Here is an 18,397-nt window from a genome sequence, read left to right on the forward strand (position 1 = left end):
AAATATATCATTGAAATTCAGCTGTGTAACTGTCCCGATAAAACCCTGTAGAAGAGAAATTAGGTACAATGTTTCAATTTTATTTTGCGTACCCAGAAATTGGCTACCTTGAGGGGGATCAACTTTAATTTTGGTAAGGGCAGATGTGCAGCAAACTTTGGGAACTGATTTGTGGACAAAATAGGGACTTCTGAACTGAAGCTGATCTGAAACATATTTATTTTTTGTTCTAGTGAACTGAAATTGGGCCAAATTATAGGCTGTGAAGCTAAGAAATTCCACTTTTTTTTTTTCAAATTTAGGTTAAACAGCTGAATTTTGTGAAACCGAAGCTAAAGAACTGGGGCATGATCCCCAAATGTGGGTCTTTGGAACTACTAGAAAACCTAAAAAAGAGTCCCACACATACATGTACCACCTTACATGTGAGTGCCCCCCCCCCCTTTCATTGTCATAACACACTACAATTGAAAATACAAACTTGGTTAGAATTTATTTGTAAACTTCAAGATTGCAAAAATTTCCCCATACTTACACTAATGTCATCATCTGTAGAAATGAGTGCAAGTCTCTGCAGGTTATCCATGACCACATATTTATCTTGCTCTGTAATTATACCATTGTAAGAGTCCATTTCAAACATGGGACAGTTATCATTGGTATCACTGACTTGTACAATGACTGTGGTAGTTGAGGCTCTGTCAACAAACAGCAAAAACAATTATTTAAAAAAACCTGCACATCATATGTAATTAAAACTGGTGCTTATTCTAATAGCAGGTAAAGGCCTGGTTTTATAGGCCAAAGTGCCCATCTCTCTTTTTTTATAGTGATTTGGGGCCAGACTCTTCCATGTATAAAGCTGATGTGGGGGTGCACCACTCTTCCTGCACAACAAGTCTGTTTTCTGTGTCATATTTTATATGACAGGCTGTTTCAAAATTTTATACTGCAATTGTATTTAGTAATAAAGATTTCTACCAACATTCATTCACAGATGACTTGGGACCAACATTGTTGAAAGACGTGTGAGAGATCGATGGCCGAGGGAAGGAGAGAGGAAACTTCCACCAGTTTGAAATATTGGGACAAAATTCACCACAAGTTATGATGTGCATCTTCCATTTGGTTATTCTATTAAAAATCCACACTATTTTGTGGAAGATTTTGGAAATATCTTCCACAGGGGAGGTGATTTCAAATGGAATGAACATTAGCAGCTCCATTTGAAACTCTCCTCCCTTTGTGGAAGATTCAAGTTGAATCTTTCTCAGAGGGTGTATGAAATTCAAATGGAGCAGCCTAATGGGTTCATTCCATTTGAAATTCACACTACCCCTGTGGAAGATATTTCCAAAATCTTCCACAGGGGGAGTGTGGATTTTAAATGTATGGCCCATTTGGCCTGTTTTACACCACAGTTTTCCGCATTCCTGCATTAATATTGAAAATTTTGTCCTAATAAAGTCATTTTGATAGCAGGTGCAGCATGACAATATTAGCAAATTCCCAACCCACATGAAATATTGTCTGACACGCCACTAGAGACAAAGAGAACAAGGATGATAATTTTGAACGGCTAGTGCAAAAAAGCCCTATCTGCAATAGCTGCCCCATAAACATTTGACAATTTCTGCATTCTATATTGTACACATATGACACCTGGCAGCTATTGCAGATAAGGCCTTACTTGATTGATTTTTCCAGTTTGTGCCATAAGCATTTCTTACCTTGGTGGATTGGCAAGCCTATCTTCAGCTTCTACAACCAATGTATACTCAGTGACAAGTTCAGCGTTAATTGTATCAGAATTGAGAGAGATAACCCCATTAGTGGAATCTATTGTGAAGATATTACTGCCACCATTGTTCACAGATTTCAGACGATAGAAAATGTCATTGGAAGTAGTATCTTGTCGATAAGCAAAAACCTAAACATAAAAAAAAAAGTCAACAAATAAATGCAAATGAAATGTGAAATTTCGTATAGGATGAAACAAAGTATTTCAAAATAACATTGAGCAATCAACTATTGGAATAAATCATTGTTGGCAAAATGTTTGACAGAACCATAAAACTAAAAAAATAAGTATGTATAACCGCTGATACATTTACTGATGACCTACTTAACCCCATGAGCACTACTTGCCGATCTAACATTGCCTCTGATTGGTCAATTACATGATATCTTCACTTTAATCACCAATCAGAATGGAGCTTTGCAAATAATTCACCTCAATTTTTTGTGTAGCAAAATTATTCTAACAATGGTACAAATCCAGTATCTACAAGTAAATAACACCGCAGATATTGCCTTCTTACATTTGTTCTGTTGTTTTGCTCCCACAGTAAAACTATTATCTGTTGGTAATTAAGCATATACTGCATTGTTTTCTTAGAAGAGCTGCATTGTACTCACCTGTGTAACCATGGTACCAACATCATCACCCTCCATAATGGAAGCTTCATAATCAGGTGGGGAGAATACTGGAGCAAGACTATCAGAGATGGTTACTATGACATCTGTACTGCTTGTAGGACAAGATGTATCATCTAATGAAACCTGATAATGACAAATATGAACCAGGAACAGTCCTTCATTGAAATTAAGGTTGCAGGACTAGAACAACTACAGCAAATATGGTAACTATTTCAAGGTTCAAATCTAGCTACGTTATAGCTTAGGCAATAGAGTACCGAAGTGATGACGTCACAGAAAACTTTTTTTGCATTTTGTTGCATTCATTCCAGTTGTGGAAGATATAGGAAAGCCATAATACAGAGGGAGTGTCAGTTTCAAAGTTATTAACCAGTAGTGTAGCCAGCGGGGTGGCAGAGTGCCCCCCTGACAAAAAATGAAAGAAAAATGTGCCCCTCTGACAAAAAATAAAAGAGAAAATCTGGAGGGCAAAGGAAGAGAAAAGGGGCAAGGGCACCCAGATCATGGGCCAAAATAGTGCAAAATAAGCTATTCAGCATTTTGAATACCATGTATCGGTGGAGCATGATGAAAAACATCCACAGTCCAAATTTGATATAAAATTGGATCGATTGAGCCCATATTTATTGAATGAGCTAGAGTTTTTAAATATTGACGAGACGTAGTCGAGTCCAATATTTTAAAACTCATAGCAGACCAATAAATATTGGGCGTAAAGCATCCAATTTTATCATTATTATGTGTTGGATCCAATATTTTCACACACTTGGATTCATTAAAACATAATAATGGTGGGAATCGGACCATGAGGGCCCGAGATATGGTCCGCATGAATACCTAATTAGCCCCACTGAAATCAATGTAAATTGGCCTGGTTCCAAACAGTTATGAACCAGGCCAATTTACACTGATTTAAATGGGGCTAATTAGGTATTCATGCAGCCATATCTCTGGCCCTCATGATCCGATTCCCACTAAATTTGGACTGTGGATGTTTTTCATCATGTTCTACTGAAATATGGTCATGAAAATGCTAAAATGCAAAAAAGAAAATTTTATGATGTCACACTTCAGTACTCCATGGAGCCAAATATGTTTGATCTTTCGATCCACCATCAATGCTTGGTTGATCCTTAATATTTAGGAAATATCAATATGCATATTCTGGGTTTCTCTACCAGAAGTCAGTTTACACTTATAATAGACGTATTACATAATAATAAATAAATAAAAAATAAATTTTGGATTTTATAAAGCACCTTTCTCCAGATCTTAGAGGACTCAAAGCGCTGTAATTTCGCTGCAAAGGCGAATCATCATAATCAGATCGCATCAACTAGGTTGCTGCCGAACGGCGCACACCTATCCGCATTTAGATTGTAACATCCACCAATTATCTGTGCAGCTCCCCAAATTCCATTGGGTGAAGGAAGTTTTGATAACCAAACAACTAATCACCGATTTTTTGCGATACAGGAGGAAACAGGAGATCCCGGAGAAAACCTGCGAGAGTGAGTATGGAATCGGGATAAACCAAGTGCACATGAGTCCTTGGGCTGCGCCGGGGCCCAAGGACTCATGTATATAATAGATACAGTTCAGAGGCTAATCCATCTCATTTGTTATGCAATACGCATATTGTATTGTGGGAAGGAATTTCGGTACAAATTGACATCCGGTAGAGAAACCCAGGATATGTGTATTGACTATTGTTAACTGTGATACCATTTAATCTTTGTGAACATGGACTTTGTGAACAATTTAATTGAATGTCAAAAATTATTATTTGTGATAGTGTTTATTTTTTTTATCTTTCTACAAGTCTTGGCAACATCAAACAGATAAAATAATACAAAATCTTTGTTGCCCATTGTTTTGTACTGACCTTTAATGTGTAAACAGCACCATCCAATATTCCTGTTTGATTGACAAGTTTGATTGACATGTACAGTGATCTCACTTCTGATGGCGGTGTAGTCTGTACCAATTCAAAACTTGGATTGCCCACAGAACTTACAATCCCAGTAAATACCTACAGTAGTAAATCAAAAAAATATTATATTACACATATGCACATATTTTAATGCTAATATTGGTCAAATGTCAAATATTGGTGCTTGCTGCTAAAATGTGGTTCTGGAAAAGAATACTAAACATCAGTCGGAAGGAGAAAAGAACAAACAGAAGCATCCATGAGGAACTTGATGTGAAGAGACAGCTGCTTGGAGAGTTGGTAACAAGAAAGTTAACCTACCTCGGTCACATCCTCAGAGGAAGTGGCAGTGCACAAATACTTGGGGTAATAGAAGGAAAAGTGGAAGGGAAAAGGAAGAGGAAACAATGGTTTGACAACAAAGAATGGATAGAAATGAACCTAGTGCTAGCCAAGCATCTAGCTCAGAACAGAACAGCTTGGAAGAAGGAGATAAGGAGATGCAGCCAGATGGTAGCCAATCATCAGTAGTGAGAGCGGTCGAAGAAGATTGGTCAAAATTAAGAAAATGGTGGCCTAAAACAGGTTAAAAGGAAGATGCACATCACAAATTTTGGTCAAATTTGATAAATTCAAACCATGGGGCAATTGTCCCCCACTACTTTTTTACGCTATATGCATCCTCTTTATTTCATCTTCCAGCTATCAGAAAATCGTTGATATCATTCTGTGTGTCAGCCTCAATTTGAATTACACAGAGTATTTGAGAAAGTATTGACATAATGTAACTGATCAAATCCTGACCTGAGCAACCAATATTAACTGTTCCAGATTCTCATCAACTACATCCACACATATATGCACACACAATTTGAATTACAGAGGTTTTGAACCAGTATTAACATAATGAACCAGTATTAACACCCGGCGTAACGAGACATTCCTCGCTGTCTGACGTCACAACACCTGACGTCATCAAAACATCATCAATCAGATGCCTGATGAAGTCCGAAGTTATCACACACAACGTAGTAAAGTGAGTTGCAAATTTTAGATCCAGTATTAGATTATTTAATTTAAAAAATAACATTTTGAACTACTGGATGAATAATCTACACCAAGATATAATGTAATTTATTGAGTCTAGATCCTTAGCAGCCAACATTAACTGTTTCAGATTCTCATCAACTACTTCCCCACATAATAATGCACTCAATTACACAGAGGATTTAAGCATTGTATTAACATAGTGTAACTTACTGAGTCTGGATCCTGAGCAACCACCATTAATTGTTCCAGATTCTCATCAACTACATATACATCTTGTCTGGTTATGTTGCCATAGTAAATTGCCTTCTCAAACATAGGGCAATTATCATTAGCATCTGTCACTATCACAAACACACTAACTGTAGATGACCTGCATTGAAGTCAAATTTGAACAGCATTAGTATAGAAGAGTTCGTCGGTAGCAACACATAGTAGCGTATTGCGATTTCTCCCAATTTTCCGTTTCACATAGTGACGTAAAGGTTTAGAGCTAGCTCTATCCTATAATTGTTATTCCTTTTTGACTATTAAAGATACATTTTAATAGTTGAACCTTAAACTTCAACTTCAAATTAATCGGGCCATTGAGATATTAGAGGAGTATCGACTCCGTTATTAGTAACATATCCTTCAAACACATTTTTCTCGGAAAAGGTTGACCTATGATGTCACATGTTTACATAGACAAACAAGTATCTAGACCATCAACTGCCCATCCCTTATCATTGTGTTATGTGAAGCCAAATATCCATGGTGATTTTGACCGGATGACATGAGTAACCATGCACTGTGAAATAGAAGCCCCTCAATGCTTACATTTCTGAAAATAAAGCTGCCCTCATTTTTTATGTCTTTGCCAAAATTGTTGCTATGCAGTGTTAACCAAATGCATCAAAGTTGGTGGTCTAGATACTTTTTAGTCTGGGCACGTTTAAATTCAGGATGCCCCTGTAGTGTTTCACACAAGGTAAATAATACAGAATGCAGGGAGTTCTATTTTTTCCAATTTATGGTAATGAATATCAAGTGTTTCATCTTAGTATTGAAGTAATGGACGCGTAGCGGCCATTGCGCTGCGCTTGAGGGGGATGTGCTCCGCTGCAGAATTTGAAGAATTTTGACAAATGAAGTCCCAATTGAAGGTTTCTCATTATATAATTCCTTACCTGATTGGATCCAGTCTTCTATCCTGGGCTTCTACTACCAATGTGTATAAGGCAACATCCTCTGCATTTAGAGTATCATCTTTGACTGTGATTTCTCCACTTGTTTCATCAATTTGAAACTTGTTAATGCCATCATCTGAAGATGATCTTATGCTATATACAATGTCCTGAGTATTATCAAAGGTTTCTGCTGAAACCTGCAAATATAATATCAAAATATAGTTAGGCACAATTGCCACTGTGCATATTATATGCAAAGTAGGAAGACCAATGCCCATATTCCAACACATCTTCTAAGAAAGAGTAAAACTAAAACATTAATGTTCATTTACATTACCCAAACTGTAGTGTTACAATCAAAATTTAATATTCTAGACATTTGTAAAGTAAAAGTCCAGCGATTGTTAAAATTTAAATAGAAAGATTCTATTAAAAATGATTTAGTAGTTTTAAATTTAAAGGTCAGCAGACAAATCAAGGATGTATAAATTGTAATTACCGTGACAACTGGTGTATCAACAGGACTTCCTTCTTCTACTGATGCAGTGTATTCTTCTTGGTCAAACATTGGTGACAGGTTTGTTGCAGTTATATTAACATTTGCAACACTAGCACTACTAGTACAGATTGGTTGAGTTATGTCGGATAGTAACACCTAAAATAATATCATAATACAATTTAACAAGGGATATTAATAAATATGTGAACTGTTAGAAACAATAATAATAATAATAATAGCGACAAGGCACATATCCACTCAATTAAGAGCGCTCAAGGCACTAAAACAAAACAAACAAACAAAAACTAACAAGACAAAGAAAACTGGAACTAAATTAAGAAACATAACTTAAGAATTACAGAATGTCTCTGACATAAGATGAGTTTTTAACAACTTTTAAACACAGTTACATTTTTAGCAGTTCTGATATAAATAGGCAGTTCATTCCATAGACGTGGAGCTGCGATTGCAAATGATCTGTCACCCCATGTGCGGTTGGATTTTCTTTCTTGAAGAAGTTGCATGTTTCCAGATCAAGCGCACGGGTGGGAACATAATGTAAAAGGAGTTCAGATAAATATAACGGAGCAATATCATTAATACATTTATATACAATCAACATAAGTTTAAAAACAATTCTTTGTGTGACAGGAAGCCAATGCAGTTCCTTTAGGATTGGCGTGATATGGCAATATTTTCTGGTGAAAGTAAGAATTGAGCGGCAGTGTTTTGAATTTTCTGAAGGCGATAGAGTTGGTTTGCTGGTAATCCATAAAGAAGTGCATTGTTGTTATCCAAACGAGAAGAGATGAATGAGTGAATAATTTGTTCAGTAGCATCGCGACTTAGGTATTTGCGGATCCGGCTGATGTTACGTAGTTGAAGCGCTGAACAACGAATGACATTAGAGATATGTGGTTGCATGGTCATGTGAGTGTCAAAAAATGCACCTAAATTGCGTGCTTTGGAAGATAAGGCAATTGCAGAGTCTCCGATGCAAACATTTTCAATGTTGATTTTAGAGAGCTGTTGGTGGGATCCAAACAGAAGAAATTCTGTTTTATCATCATTTAATTTCAAGAAGTTTGATTTCATCCAATTACGGATTTCACTGATACAAATTTCAAGAGAAGCAATTGCAGAATTAGCACTATGTTGAGAAGATTCAAATGATAAATAAAGTTGCGTGTCGTCCGCATAAACATGATAATGCAATTGATGGCGAAGAATGATATTCCGTACAGGGTAGGTGTAAATGGTAAACCACTGAGGTCCAAGTACAGAGCCTTGAGGCACAGAATAATCAAGAATGGTAGAATGAGAAGTAGCATTGCCAATGCGAACATATTATGCCTATTTGTAAGGTATGATTTACACCAGTCCAGGGCAAGATCTTGAATGCCAAGATAATAGTGAAGACGGGAAAGAAGAATATTGTGGTCAACAGTGTCAAATGCAGCACTTAAATCGAGAAGAATCAAAGCTGTGATTTGGCCATTGTCAAGTGATGTGAGAATGTCGTTATTAACTCTAAGAAGAGCAGTTTCTGTTCCATGGTAGTGTTTATAAGCTGATTGATAGGGATCTGATAGGGAAAATTTATTGATATGGTTTGAAATTCTGTTAGAAACAATTCTTTCAATTGTCTTTCCAAGAAATTTGAGATTGGATATAGGTCGGTAATTTTTGAAGATTTCTTTATCCAAAGTAGGTTTTTTAATAAGAGGACAAACATAAGCAGTTTTTTGACTTTGTGGAAAAATTCCTGTAAGAAGCGATTTGTTGACAATGTCAGTAATATATGGCACAAAAATATCAATGTTGTCCTTAATTAGAGATGTAGGTAGAGGATCTAATTCACATGATTTCGATGGTGATTTCATGATGACTTTTCTAACCTCATCACAATCAGTGGGTGCGAAAGAATTCAATTTTGGTACAGACGAGCATGGATTTGATGTAGCACAGATAGGTTTGATAATGAATGTTTTCCGAATGGTTTCTATCTTCTCACGGAAAAAATCAGCAAATTTAATTGCAAGTGATTCATCAGAATCAGAAGACGGTAGCACAGTTATTTTAGATTTTTGAAGAAGTCTGTCAATGACATTGAACAGTTTCTTTTGATCACCCGCACTGTCACTAACTTGTGAAGAATAATATTCCACTTTTGCATTTTGGATCATATTTTTCACCAGGGCACGTTGATTTTGATATTCCAGCCTGTAAACTTCAAGTTTCCCATTATTTCGCCACTTTCGTTCAAGCTGAAGATGAAGTACAATCTACATGATACATTGAAATGATTTACTTGACTAAATTCAACCTTTGAAACAATAATAGTGGAAACAGTTCATGTTTTGTCGACATTAGTTCAAAACAATCCACCCAACGTACTCTGAATTTTTGAGTTTGAAAATTGATTTAATTATATCATAGACATAGTAGCACACACTCAGTAGAAAAATTAGGAAGTAAAAAGAGTAAAAACTATTAATATAATTGTTCAAAGATTTACCTGTATGGTGTAAGTCATATCAGGGACTAATTTGGAAAAGTCTCCCACTTTGATGTAATAGTCTTTTGTACTTCCAGCAGAACTTGGTGCTATTTCTACAGAAAATCCAGCTCCTGAATCATCTATTACATCTGTAATGCCAATGAACTGACCCTGCAAAAATGAATAAAACAACAGCATTTTAAATGCCATAAGATTGTACAAAATCCACAATTTTATAATCATAATACTGAAATAGTAACATGTTTGTGTTGTCCATACTTACAATATCTTTATCTATAGCTGACAGAACCAATCTCTGGCTGCTACTTGTAACATACACATCATGTGAAGATATCACACCAGTGAAAGCGGTATTCACAAATTCTGGACACTCATCATTTACATCAAGGATTTCAACAAACACAGTTGCTGTGGCAGACCTACAAAAACAAATTGATAGTTTGATGTTAACTTTCACAAATAATTCAAAATTTACATAAAAAAATAGAATTTAAACTAACCTCTTCTCAATGCCCTGTATAATTCCTTACCTGATTGGATCCTGTCTTCTATCCTGGGCTTCTACTACCAATGTGTATGAGGCAACATCCTCTGCATTTATAGTATCATCTTTGACTGTGATTTCTCCACTTGCTTCATTGATTTGAAACTTGTCAATACCACCATCTGAAGATGATCTTATGCTATATACAATGTCCTGAGTATTATCGTAAGTTTCTGCTGAAACCTGCAAAGATATGAGAATAGTACTCAATTACAACGGGAGAAGGATGAAAAGTTTCATTGTGTTGAATCTAACATTTGTAGTTGAGCAAAAATGCCACTGTACCGATACCTATATAATTTGCCGGGATAATTTGCAGCACATATCATTCAGAAAGTGTGGAGTTTCAAAGTGCAGTGTTAAAATCAAAATTTCTAAATATTTCCTAAACATAAGTCCTGTGATAATCAAAATCTAAATGCAGCAATTCTATTAAAACACATTGAGTAGTTTTGAATTTAAAGGTCAGCAGACAAATCAAGGATGTGTAAATTGTAATTACCGTGACAACTGGTGTATCAACAGCGCTTCCTTCTTCTACTAATGCAGTGTATTCTTCTTGGTCAAACACTGGTGAAAGGTTTGTTGCAGTTATGTCCACATTTGCAACACTAGTACAGATTGGTTGAGATGGGTCTGTTAGTGACACCTAACATTATAATAGTACAAAGTCAATAGATATGAGCTATGTTATAAACAAGATGAACTAAAAATTGTATAATACATTGTAATATTGGTTTGTTCTGGTAGAAACCATTTACGTTTCTGGTTATTCTAATGATAATCCACTTACCATTTTCAGAATTTGTAAAATTCAAAATTAAGTTTGAAATTCTAGTGTATCATAATACAGTGAAAATTAAGGAAATATAAATAACAAAAATATTAACAAGTATAAAGATTTACCTGTATGGTGTAAGTCATATCAGGGACTAATTTGGAAAAGTCTCCCACTTTAATGTAATAGTCTCTTGTATTTCCACCAGAACTTGGTGCAGTTTCTACAGTAAATCCAGCTCCTGAATTGTCTGTTACAGCTGTACTGCCAATGAACCCACTCTACAAGAATAAAACAAAATAAAACATTTTTAAACCCCAAAATTTTTACAATGTCCACAATTTCATACTGATAATCCGACAATAACTTTTGTTGAGTGTTGTCCATACTTACAATATCTTTATCTGTAGCGGACAGAACCAATCTCTGGCTGCTACTTGTAACATACACATCATGTGAAGATATCACACCAGTGAAAGCAGAATTCACAAATTCTGGACACTCATCATTTACATCAAGGATTTCAACAAACACAGTTGCAGTGGTAGACCTTCAAAAATAAAAAGATAGATACTTGATGTAAACTTTTACACATGATTCAAAATTTACATACAAAATAGAATTTACACTAGCAATTAATTACGATCGTCAGCTTTAAGTTCCTCTTCTCAACTCCTGGTATACCTCCTTACCTGATTGGATCCAGTCTTCTATCCTGGGCTTCTACTACCAATGTATATAAGGCAACATCCTCTGCATTTATAGTATCATCTTTGACTGTGATTTCTCCGCTAATTTCATTGATTTCAAACTTGTCAATGCCACCATCTGAAGATGATCTTATGCTATATACAATGTCCTGAGTATTATCATAAGTTTCTGCTGAAACCTGCAGAGATATGAGAATATTACTCAATTACAAAGGGAGGATGAAAAATGTCATTGTGTTGAATCTAACATTTGTAGTTGATAACTGCCACTGTGCCCATGCACATCTCATTTGCAGCGCATATCATTTCAGAAAGTGTGAAATTTCAAAGTGCAGTGTTAAAATCAACAATTTCTAAATATTTCCAAAACATAAGTCCTGTGATAGTCAAAATCAAAATGGATGATTCTATTAAAACCAATTTCATAGCTTTAAATTTAAAGGTCAGCAGACAAATCAAGGATGTATAAATTGTAATTACCGTGACAACTGGTGTATCAACAGCGCTTCCCTCTTCTACTGATGCAGAGTATTCTTCTTGGTCAAATGTTGGTGAAAGGTTTGTTGCATTTATGTTCACATTTGCAACACTAGTAGTACAGAGTGGTTGAGTTGAGTCTGTTAGTGACACCTAAAACCATAATAATACAAAGTCAATAAAATGGGATATGTTGTAAACAAGATGAACTAAATCTATATAATGCATTGTAATATTAGTTTGTGCATGTTATTTTTTGATGCAATTTCTGGTGGAAACGATTTATCACCTTATGTGTCTGGTAATTAGTTTTAATGATAATCCCGCTAACATTTTCAGAATTGGTAAAATTCAAAATTGAGCTTGAAAACAACAATTAAGTACAACATAGTAAAAGGCTCCAGTGAAAATTAGGCTCCAGTAAAAATTTAAAGAAATAAAAAGAACAACTAGACTTAGCTGTGGTCTAAGACCACGAACACAGCCGTGTTGTGACCCCTTTATGACCTTTGACCCCAAAATATATGAAGACCCCCATAGACATTGGCTAATGTCAATGCATGTGTGCACGTGGCATCACTTTGACATGTTATTTGTGACAGAAGGGGCATTTTGAAGGTTTTTCGTCTCAGACCGGAAGTGACCCCTTCATGACCTTTGACCCCAAAATAAAAAATACCACATTATACACTGGCTAACCACAATTCATGTGTGAACATACCGTTAATGTGCTATGTTTTCCTTAGCTAATAAAATTGTTTGAAGGTATTTCATTTTTTACCGGAAGTGACCCCTTAATGACATTTGACCCCAAATCTGTGTACACCCCATAGACAATGGGTAATAACAATGCATGTGTGTAAGTGGCATCACTCTCCTACGTAATTTGTGGGAGAAGATGCATTTTAAAGGTATTTCGTTTTATACCGGAAATGACCCCTTAATGAACTTTGACCCCAAATAAAAAATACCACATATACACTGGCTAACCGCAATTCATGTGTGAACATTCAGTTACTGTGCTATGTTTTTCTTAACTAATAAAATTTTTTGAAGGTATTTCATTTTATACCGGAAGTGACCGTTTAATGACCTTTGACCCCAAATCTGTGTACACCCCGTATACACTGGGTAATGACAATGCATAGGTGCAAGTGGTGTCACTGTCCCACGTAATTTGTGGGAGAAGATGCATTTTAAAGGTATTTCGTTTTATACCGGAAGTGACCCTTTAATGACCTTTGACCCAAAATTAAAAAAATACCACATATACACTGGGTAACCACAATTCATGTGTGAACATACCGTTACTGTCCTGTTTTGTTTAGCTAATAAAAAAATTTGAAGGTATTTCGTTTTATACCGGAAGTGACCCTTAATGACCTTTGACCCCAAATCTGTGTACACCACATAGACACTGGGTAATAACAATGCACATGTGTTAGTGGCGTTGCTGTCCTACGTAAGTTGTGGGAGAAGATGCATTTTTAGTTGAAATCACGTTTTTGACCCATATGACCCCTGCGTGACCTTTGACCCCACAAGTTTCATGTGACATGTAGGGGCATGGTCAATGATCATTGTGACCAAGTTAGGTCAAAATCGATGTAAGCATGTGACTGCTAGAGTATATATAATGGTTGACAGAAGAAAGAAGAAGAAGAAGAAAGAACCTGTAAGAAAAAAGACACAGCCGTGACTAACGTCACGGCTGTGTAAAAACATGTGCATGTGTAAAGATTTACCTGTATGTTGTAAGTCATATCTGGGACTAATTTAGAAAAATCTCCCACTTTAATGTAATAGTCTCTTGTACTTCCAGCAGAACTTGGTGCCGTTTCTACAGTAAATCCAGCTCCTGAATTGTCTGTTACAGCTGTACTGCCAATGAACAGACCCTAAAAGAATAAAACAATGAACAACATTTTTAAAAACCCTAATATTTTATAATGTCCACAATTGCACACCCATAAATAACCCCCACAATAACTTCTGTGTGTTATCCATACTTACAATATCTTTATCTGTAGCTGACAGAACCAATCTCTGGCTGGTACTGGTCACAACATAAACATCGTGTGAAGATATCAAACCAGTGAAAGCGGTATTCACAAATTCTGGACACTCATCATTTACATCAAGGATTTCAACAAACACAGTTGCTGTGGCAGACCTTCAAAAATAAAAAGATACTTTGATGTAAACTTTTTACACATAATTCAAAATTTACATACAAGACTACATTACACTAACAATTTATCAAAATTATCAGATTTGAGTAGCTTTTCTCAATTCCCTGTATAATTCCTTACCTGATTGGATCCAGTCTTCTATCCTGGGCTTCTACTACCAATGTATATAAGGCAACATCCTCTGCATTTATAGTATCATCTTTAACTGTGATTTCTCCACTTATTTCATCAATTTGAAACTTGTCAATGCCACCATCTGAAGATGATCTTATGCTATATACAATGTCCTGAGTATTATCATAAGTTTCTGCTGAAACCTGCAGAGACATGAGAATATCACTCAATTACAAACTGTCATTGTGTTGAATCTAACACCTGTAGTTGATAGCTGCCGCTGTGCCAATGCACATCTCATTTGCAGCGCATATCATTTCAGAAAGTGTAAAGTTTCAAAGTGCAGGGTTAAAATCCAAAATTGAAAGTTTCTATATATTTCCAAAAGATAAGTCCTGTGATAGTCAAAATTAAAATGGATGATTCTATTAAAACCAATTTCATAGCTTTAAATTTAAAGGTCAGCAAACAAATCAAGGATGTATCAATTACCGTGACAACTGGTGTATCAACAGCGCTTCCTTCTTCTACTGATGCAGTGTATTCTTCTTGGTCAAATACTGGTGAAAGGTTTGTTGCAGTTATGTCAACATTTGCAACACTAGTACAGAGTGGTTGAGATGGGTCTGTTAGTGATACCTAATATTATAATAGTACAAAGTCAATAAATATGAGGTATGTTATCAACAAGATGAACTAAAATTTGTATAATGCATCATAATATTGCTTTGTTCAAGTTACATCAAATAAAAAGTCTGGTAGAAACCACTTAATATGTTTCTGGTACTAATGATAATCCACTTAATTTTTCAGAATTTGTAAAATTCAAAATTGAGTTTACAATTCAATTTTAAGTGTACCATAGTACAAGCCTGCAGTGAAAATTGAAGGAAATAAAAAAAAACAAATACAGATAATACATGTATAAAGATTTACCTGTATGGTGTAAGTCATATCAGGGACTAATTTGGAAAAGTCTCCCACTTTAATGTAATAGTCTCTTGTATTTCCACCAGAACTTGGTGCAGTTTCTACAGTAAATCCAGCTCCTGAATTGTCTGTTACAGTTGTAGTTCCAATGAACATACCCTGCAAGAATAAAACAAAGAACAGCATTTTAAAAAACCCTAATATTTTATAATGTCCACAATTGCAAACCCATAATTTGATAACAATAACTTTTGTTGAGTGTTATCCATACTTACAATATCTTTATCTGTAGCGGACAGAACCAATCTCTGGCTGCTACTTGTCACAACATACACATCATGTGAAGATATCACACCAGTGAATGAGGAAATCACAAATTCTGGACACTCATCATTTACATCAAGGATTTCAACAAACACAGTTGCAGTGGTAGACCTTCAAAAATAAAAAGATAGATACTTGATGTAAACTTTTACACATAATTCAAAATTTACATACAAAATAGAATTTACATACAAAATAGAATTTACACTAGCAATTAATTATGATCGTCAGCTTTAAGTTCCTCTTCTCAACTCCTGGTATACCTCCTTACCTGATTGGATCCAGTCTTCTATCCTGGGCTTCTACTACCAATGTGTATAAGGCAACATCCTCTGCATTTATAGTATCATCTTTGACTGTGATTTCTCCGCTAATTTCATTGATTTCAAACTTGTCAATGCCACCATCTGAAGATGATCTTATGCTATATACAATATCCTGAGTATTATCATAAGTTTCTGCTGAAACCTGCAGAGATATGAGAATATTACTCAATTACAAAGGGAGGATGAAAAGTGTCATTGTGTTGAATCTAACATTTGTAGTTGATAACTAATAACTGACACGGTACCAATACCCATCCATTTGCAGCGCAAATAATTTCAGAAAGTGTGAAGTTTCAAAGTGCAGTGTTAAAATCAAAAATTCAAAGTTTCTAAATATTTCCAAAATATAAGTTCGGTGATAGTCAAAATCTAAATGGAACAATTCTATTAAAACCAATTTAGTAATTTTAAATTAAGGCCAACAGAAAAATCAAGGATGTATAAATTGTAATTACCGTGACAACTGATGTATCAACAGCACTTCCTTCATCAACTGATGCAGTGTATTCTTCTTGGTCAAATGTTGGTGAAAGGTTTGTTGCATTTATGTTCACATTTGCAATACTAGTACAGAGTGGTTGAGTTGAGTCTGTTAGTGACACCTAAAATTATAATAGTACAAAGTCCATATCAATAAATATAAGATATTATCAACAAGATGATCGGCTGTGTAATGCATTGTAATTGTTGGTTTGTTCAAGTTACTCCAGATACAATTTCTGGTAGAAACCATTTCTGGGTTATTTGGTTTTTTTTTGGTAATTCTAGTGAAAATCTACTTACCATTTTCAGAATTTGTAAAATTCAAAATTGAGTTCAAAATTAAATTTTAAATTCAACATAAGTGAAAATTACAGAAATAAAAAGAACAGCAATGTTTACAAGTATAAAGATTTACCTGTATGGTGTAAGTCATATCAGGGACTAATTTGGAAAAGTCTCCCACTTTAATGTAATAGTCTCTTGTACTTCCAGCAGAACTTGGTGCAGTTTCTACAGTAAATCCAGCTCCTGAATTGTCTGTTACAGTTGTAGTTCCAATGAACATACCCTAAAAGAATAAAACAAAGTACGATATTTAAAAAAAAACCTAATATTTTATAACGTCCACAATTGCACACCCATAATTTAATAACAATAACTTTTGTATGTTGTCCATACTTACAATATCTTTATCTGTAGCGGACAGAACCAATCTCTGGCTGTTACTTGTAACATACACATCATGTGAAGATATCACACCAGTGAATGCAGTATTCACAAATTCTGGACACTCATCATTTACATCAAGAATTTCAACAAACACAGTTGCCGTGGCAGACCTACAAAAACATATTGACACTTTGATGTAAACTTTTACATATTTAAAATTTACATAAAAAATAGAATTTACACTAACAATTAATCATAATCATTAGCTTTGAGTAACTTTTCTCAATTACCCGTATAATTTCTTACCTGATTGGATCCAGTCTTCTATCCTGGGCTTGTACTACCAATGTGTATAAGGCAACATCCTCTGCATTTATAGTATCATCTTTGACTGTGATTTCTCCACTTGTTTCATTGATTTGAAACTTGTCAATGCCACCATCTGAAGATGATCTTATGCTATATACAATGTCCTGAGTATTATCATAAGTTTCCGCTGAAACCTGCAAATATATATTAAAATATAATTGGAACACAATTGCCATTGTGCATATTATGGTGTATGCAAAGTAGGGAAGACCAATGCCCTTATTGGAGCACATATCGTTTCTAAAAGTGTTCTAAAATAAAATGTTAAGTTTCATTTATATTTTTAACCAAACTACACTTTGATCAGCTCATAATCGGCGGGCCTCATAGCATTGCGGATTAATATCCATATATTTTATTTTGAGAATTGTCTTGTGACATCTTGCCAGAAGTATCACAAATTATTCATTCAAGTCCGATACGTTGTCTATTTTCTTTAACAAGCACAATAAGAGACCAGACAGGTCAACTATGACACTTTTAACGTGGGTCTACTTTTCGGCGTAGTGATAAAAGCCTATCAATTCCCGCCGATTACGAGCTGATCAAACTGTAGTCTTAAAATTAAACTTTAAATATTCGAAACAATTCCACAATCAAATTTTAATGATTGTCAAAATGTAAATGGAAAGAGTATTTTAAAACAATTTTATTACTTTTAAATTTAAATTAAGGTCAGCAGACAAATCAAGGATCTATCAATTGCAATTACCGTGACAACTGGTGTATCAACAGCGCTTCCTTCTTCTACTGATGCAGTGTATTCTTCTTGGTCAAACACTGGTGAAAGATTTGTTGCAGTTATGTCCACATTTGCAACACTAGTACAGATTGGTTGAGATGGGTCTGTTAGTGACACCTAATATTATAATA

At 35.1% G+C, this 18,397-nt stretch overlaps 1 protein-coding gene across 1 annotated transcript in view; it reads right to left on the reverse strand.

The window, feature by feature from the left end:
• Positions 1–5,584: 5,584 nt before the first annotated feature.
• The window catches only part of LOC140159697 (cadherin-23-like), a 51,610-nt gene continuing 38,797 nt past the window's right edge, over positions 5,585–18,397 (reverse strand). The window contains exons 31-53 of the mRNA XM_072183193.1: positions 18,237–18,383; positions 17,462–17,658; positions 17,169–17,325; positions 16,902–17,054; positions 16,459–16,605; positions 15,949–16,145; positions 15,629–15,788; positions 15,360–15,512; positions 14,916–15,062; positions 14,430–14,626; positions 14,131–14,290; positions 13,863–14,015; positions 12,121–12,270; positions 11,623–11,819; positions 11,324–11,480; positions 11,059–11,211; positions 10,655–10,801; positions 10,139–10,335; positions 9,871–10,027; positions 9,606–9,758; positions 7,088–7,243; positions 6,589–6,785; positions 5,585–5,792 (exon numbers count right to left, since the gene is read on the reverse strand). Of these exons, the coding sequence (XP_072039294.1) occupies positions 5,585–5,792; positions 6,589–6,785; positions 7,088–7,243; positions 9,606–9,758; positions 9,871–10,027; positions 10,139–10,335; positions 10,655–10,801; positions 11,059–11,211; positions 11,324–11,480; positions 11,623–11,819; positions 12,121–12,270; positions 13,863–14,015; positions 14,131–14,290; positions 14,430–14,626; positions 14,916–15,062; positions 15,360–15,512; positions 15,629–15,788; positions 15,949–16,145; positions 16,459–16,605; positions 16,902–17,054; positions 17,169–17,325; positions 17,462–17,658; positions 18,237–18,383 (3,840 nt within the window). The remainder of the gene's footprint in view (positions 5,793–6,588; positions 6,786–7,087; positions 7,244–9,605; positions 9,759–9,870; positions 10,028–10,138; positions 10,336–10,654; positions 10,802–11,058; positions 11,212–11,323; positions 11,481–11,622; positions 11,820–12,120; positions 12,271–13,862; positions 14,016–14,130; positions 14,291–14,429; positions 14,627–14,915; positions 15,063–15,359; positions 15,513–15,628; positions 15,789–15,948; positions 16,146–16,458; positions 16,606–16,901; positions 17,055–17,168; positions 17,326–17,461; positions 17,659–18,236; positions 18,384–18,397) is intronic.

The sequence above is a fragment of the Amphiura filiformis genome, chromosome 8 (genome assembly GCF_039555335.1).
Source record: "Amphiura filiformis chromosome 8, Afil_fr2py, whole genome shotgun sequence".
In the NCBI taxonomy this organism is placed as follows: Eukaryota; Metazoa; Echinodermata; class Ophiuroidea; order Amphilepidida; family Amphiuridae; genus Amphiura; species Amphiura filiformis.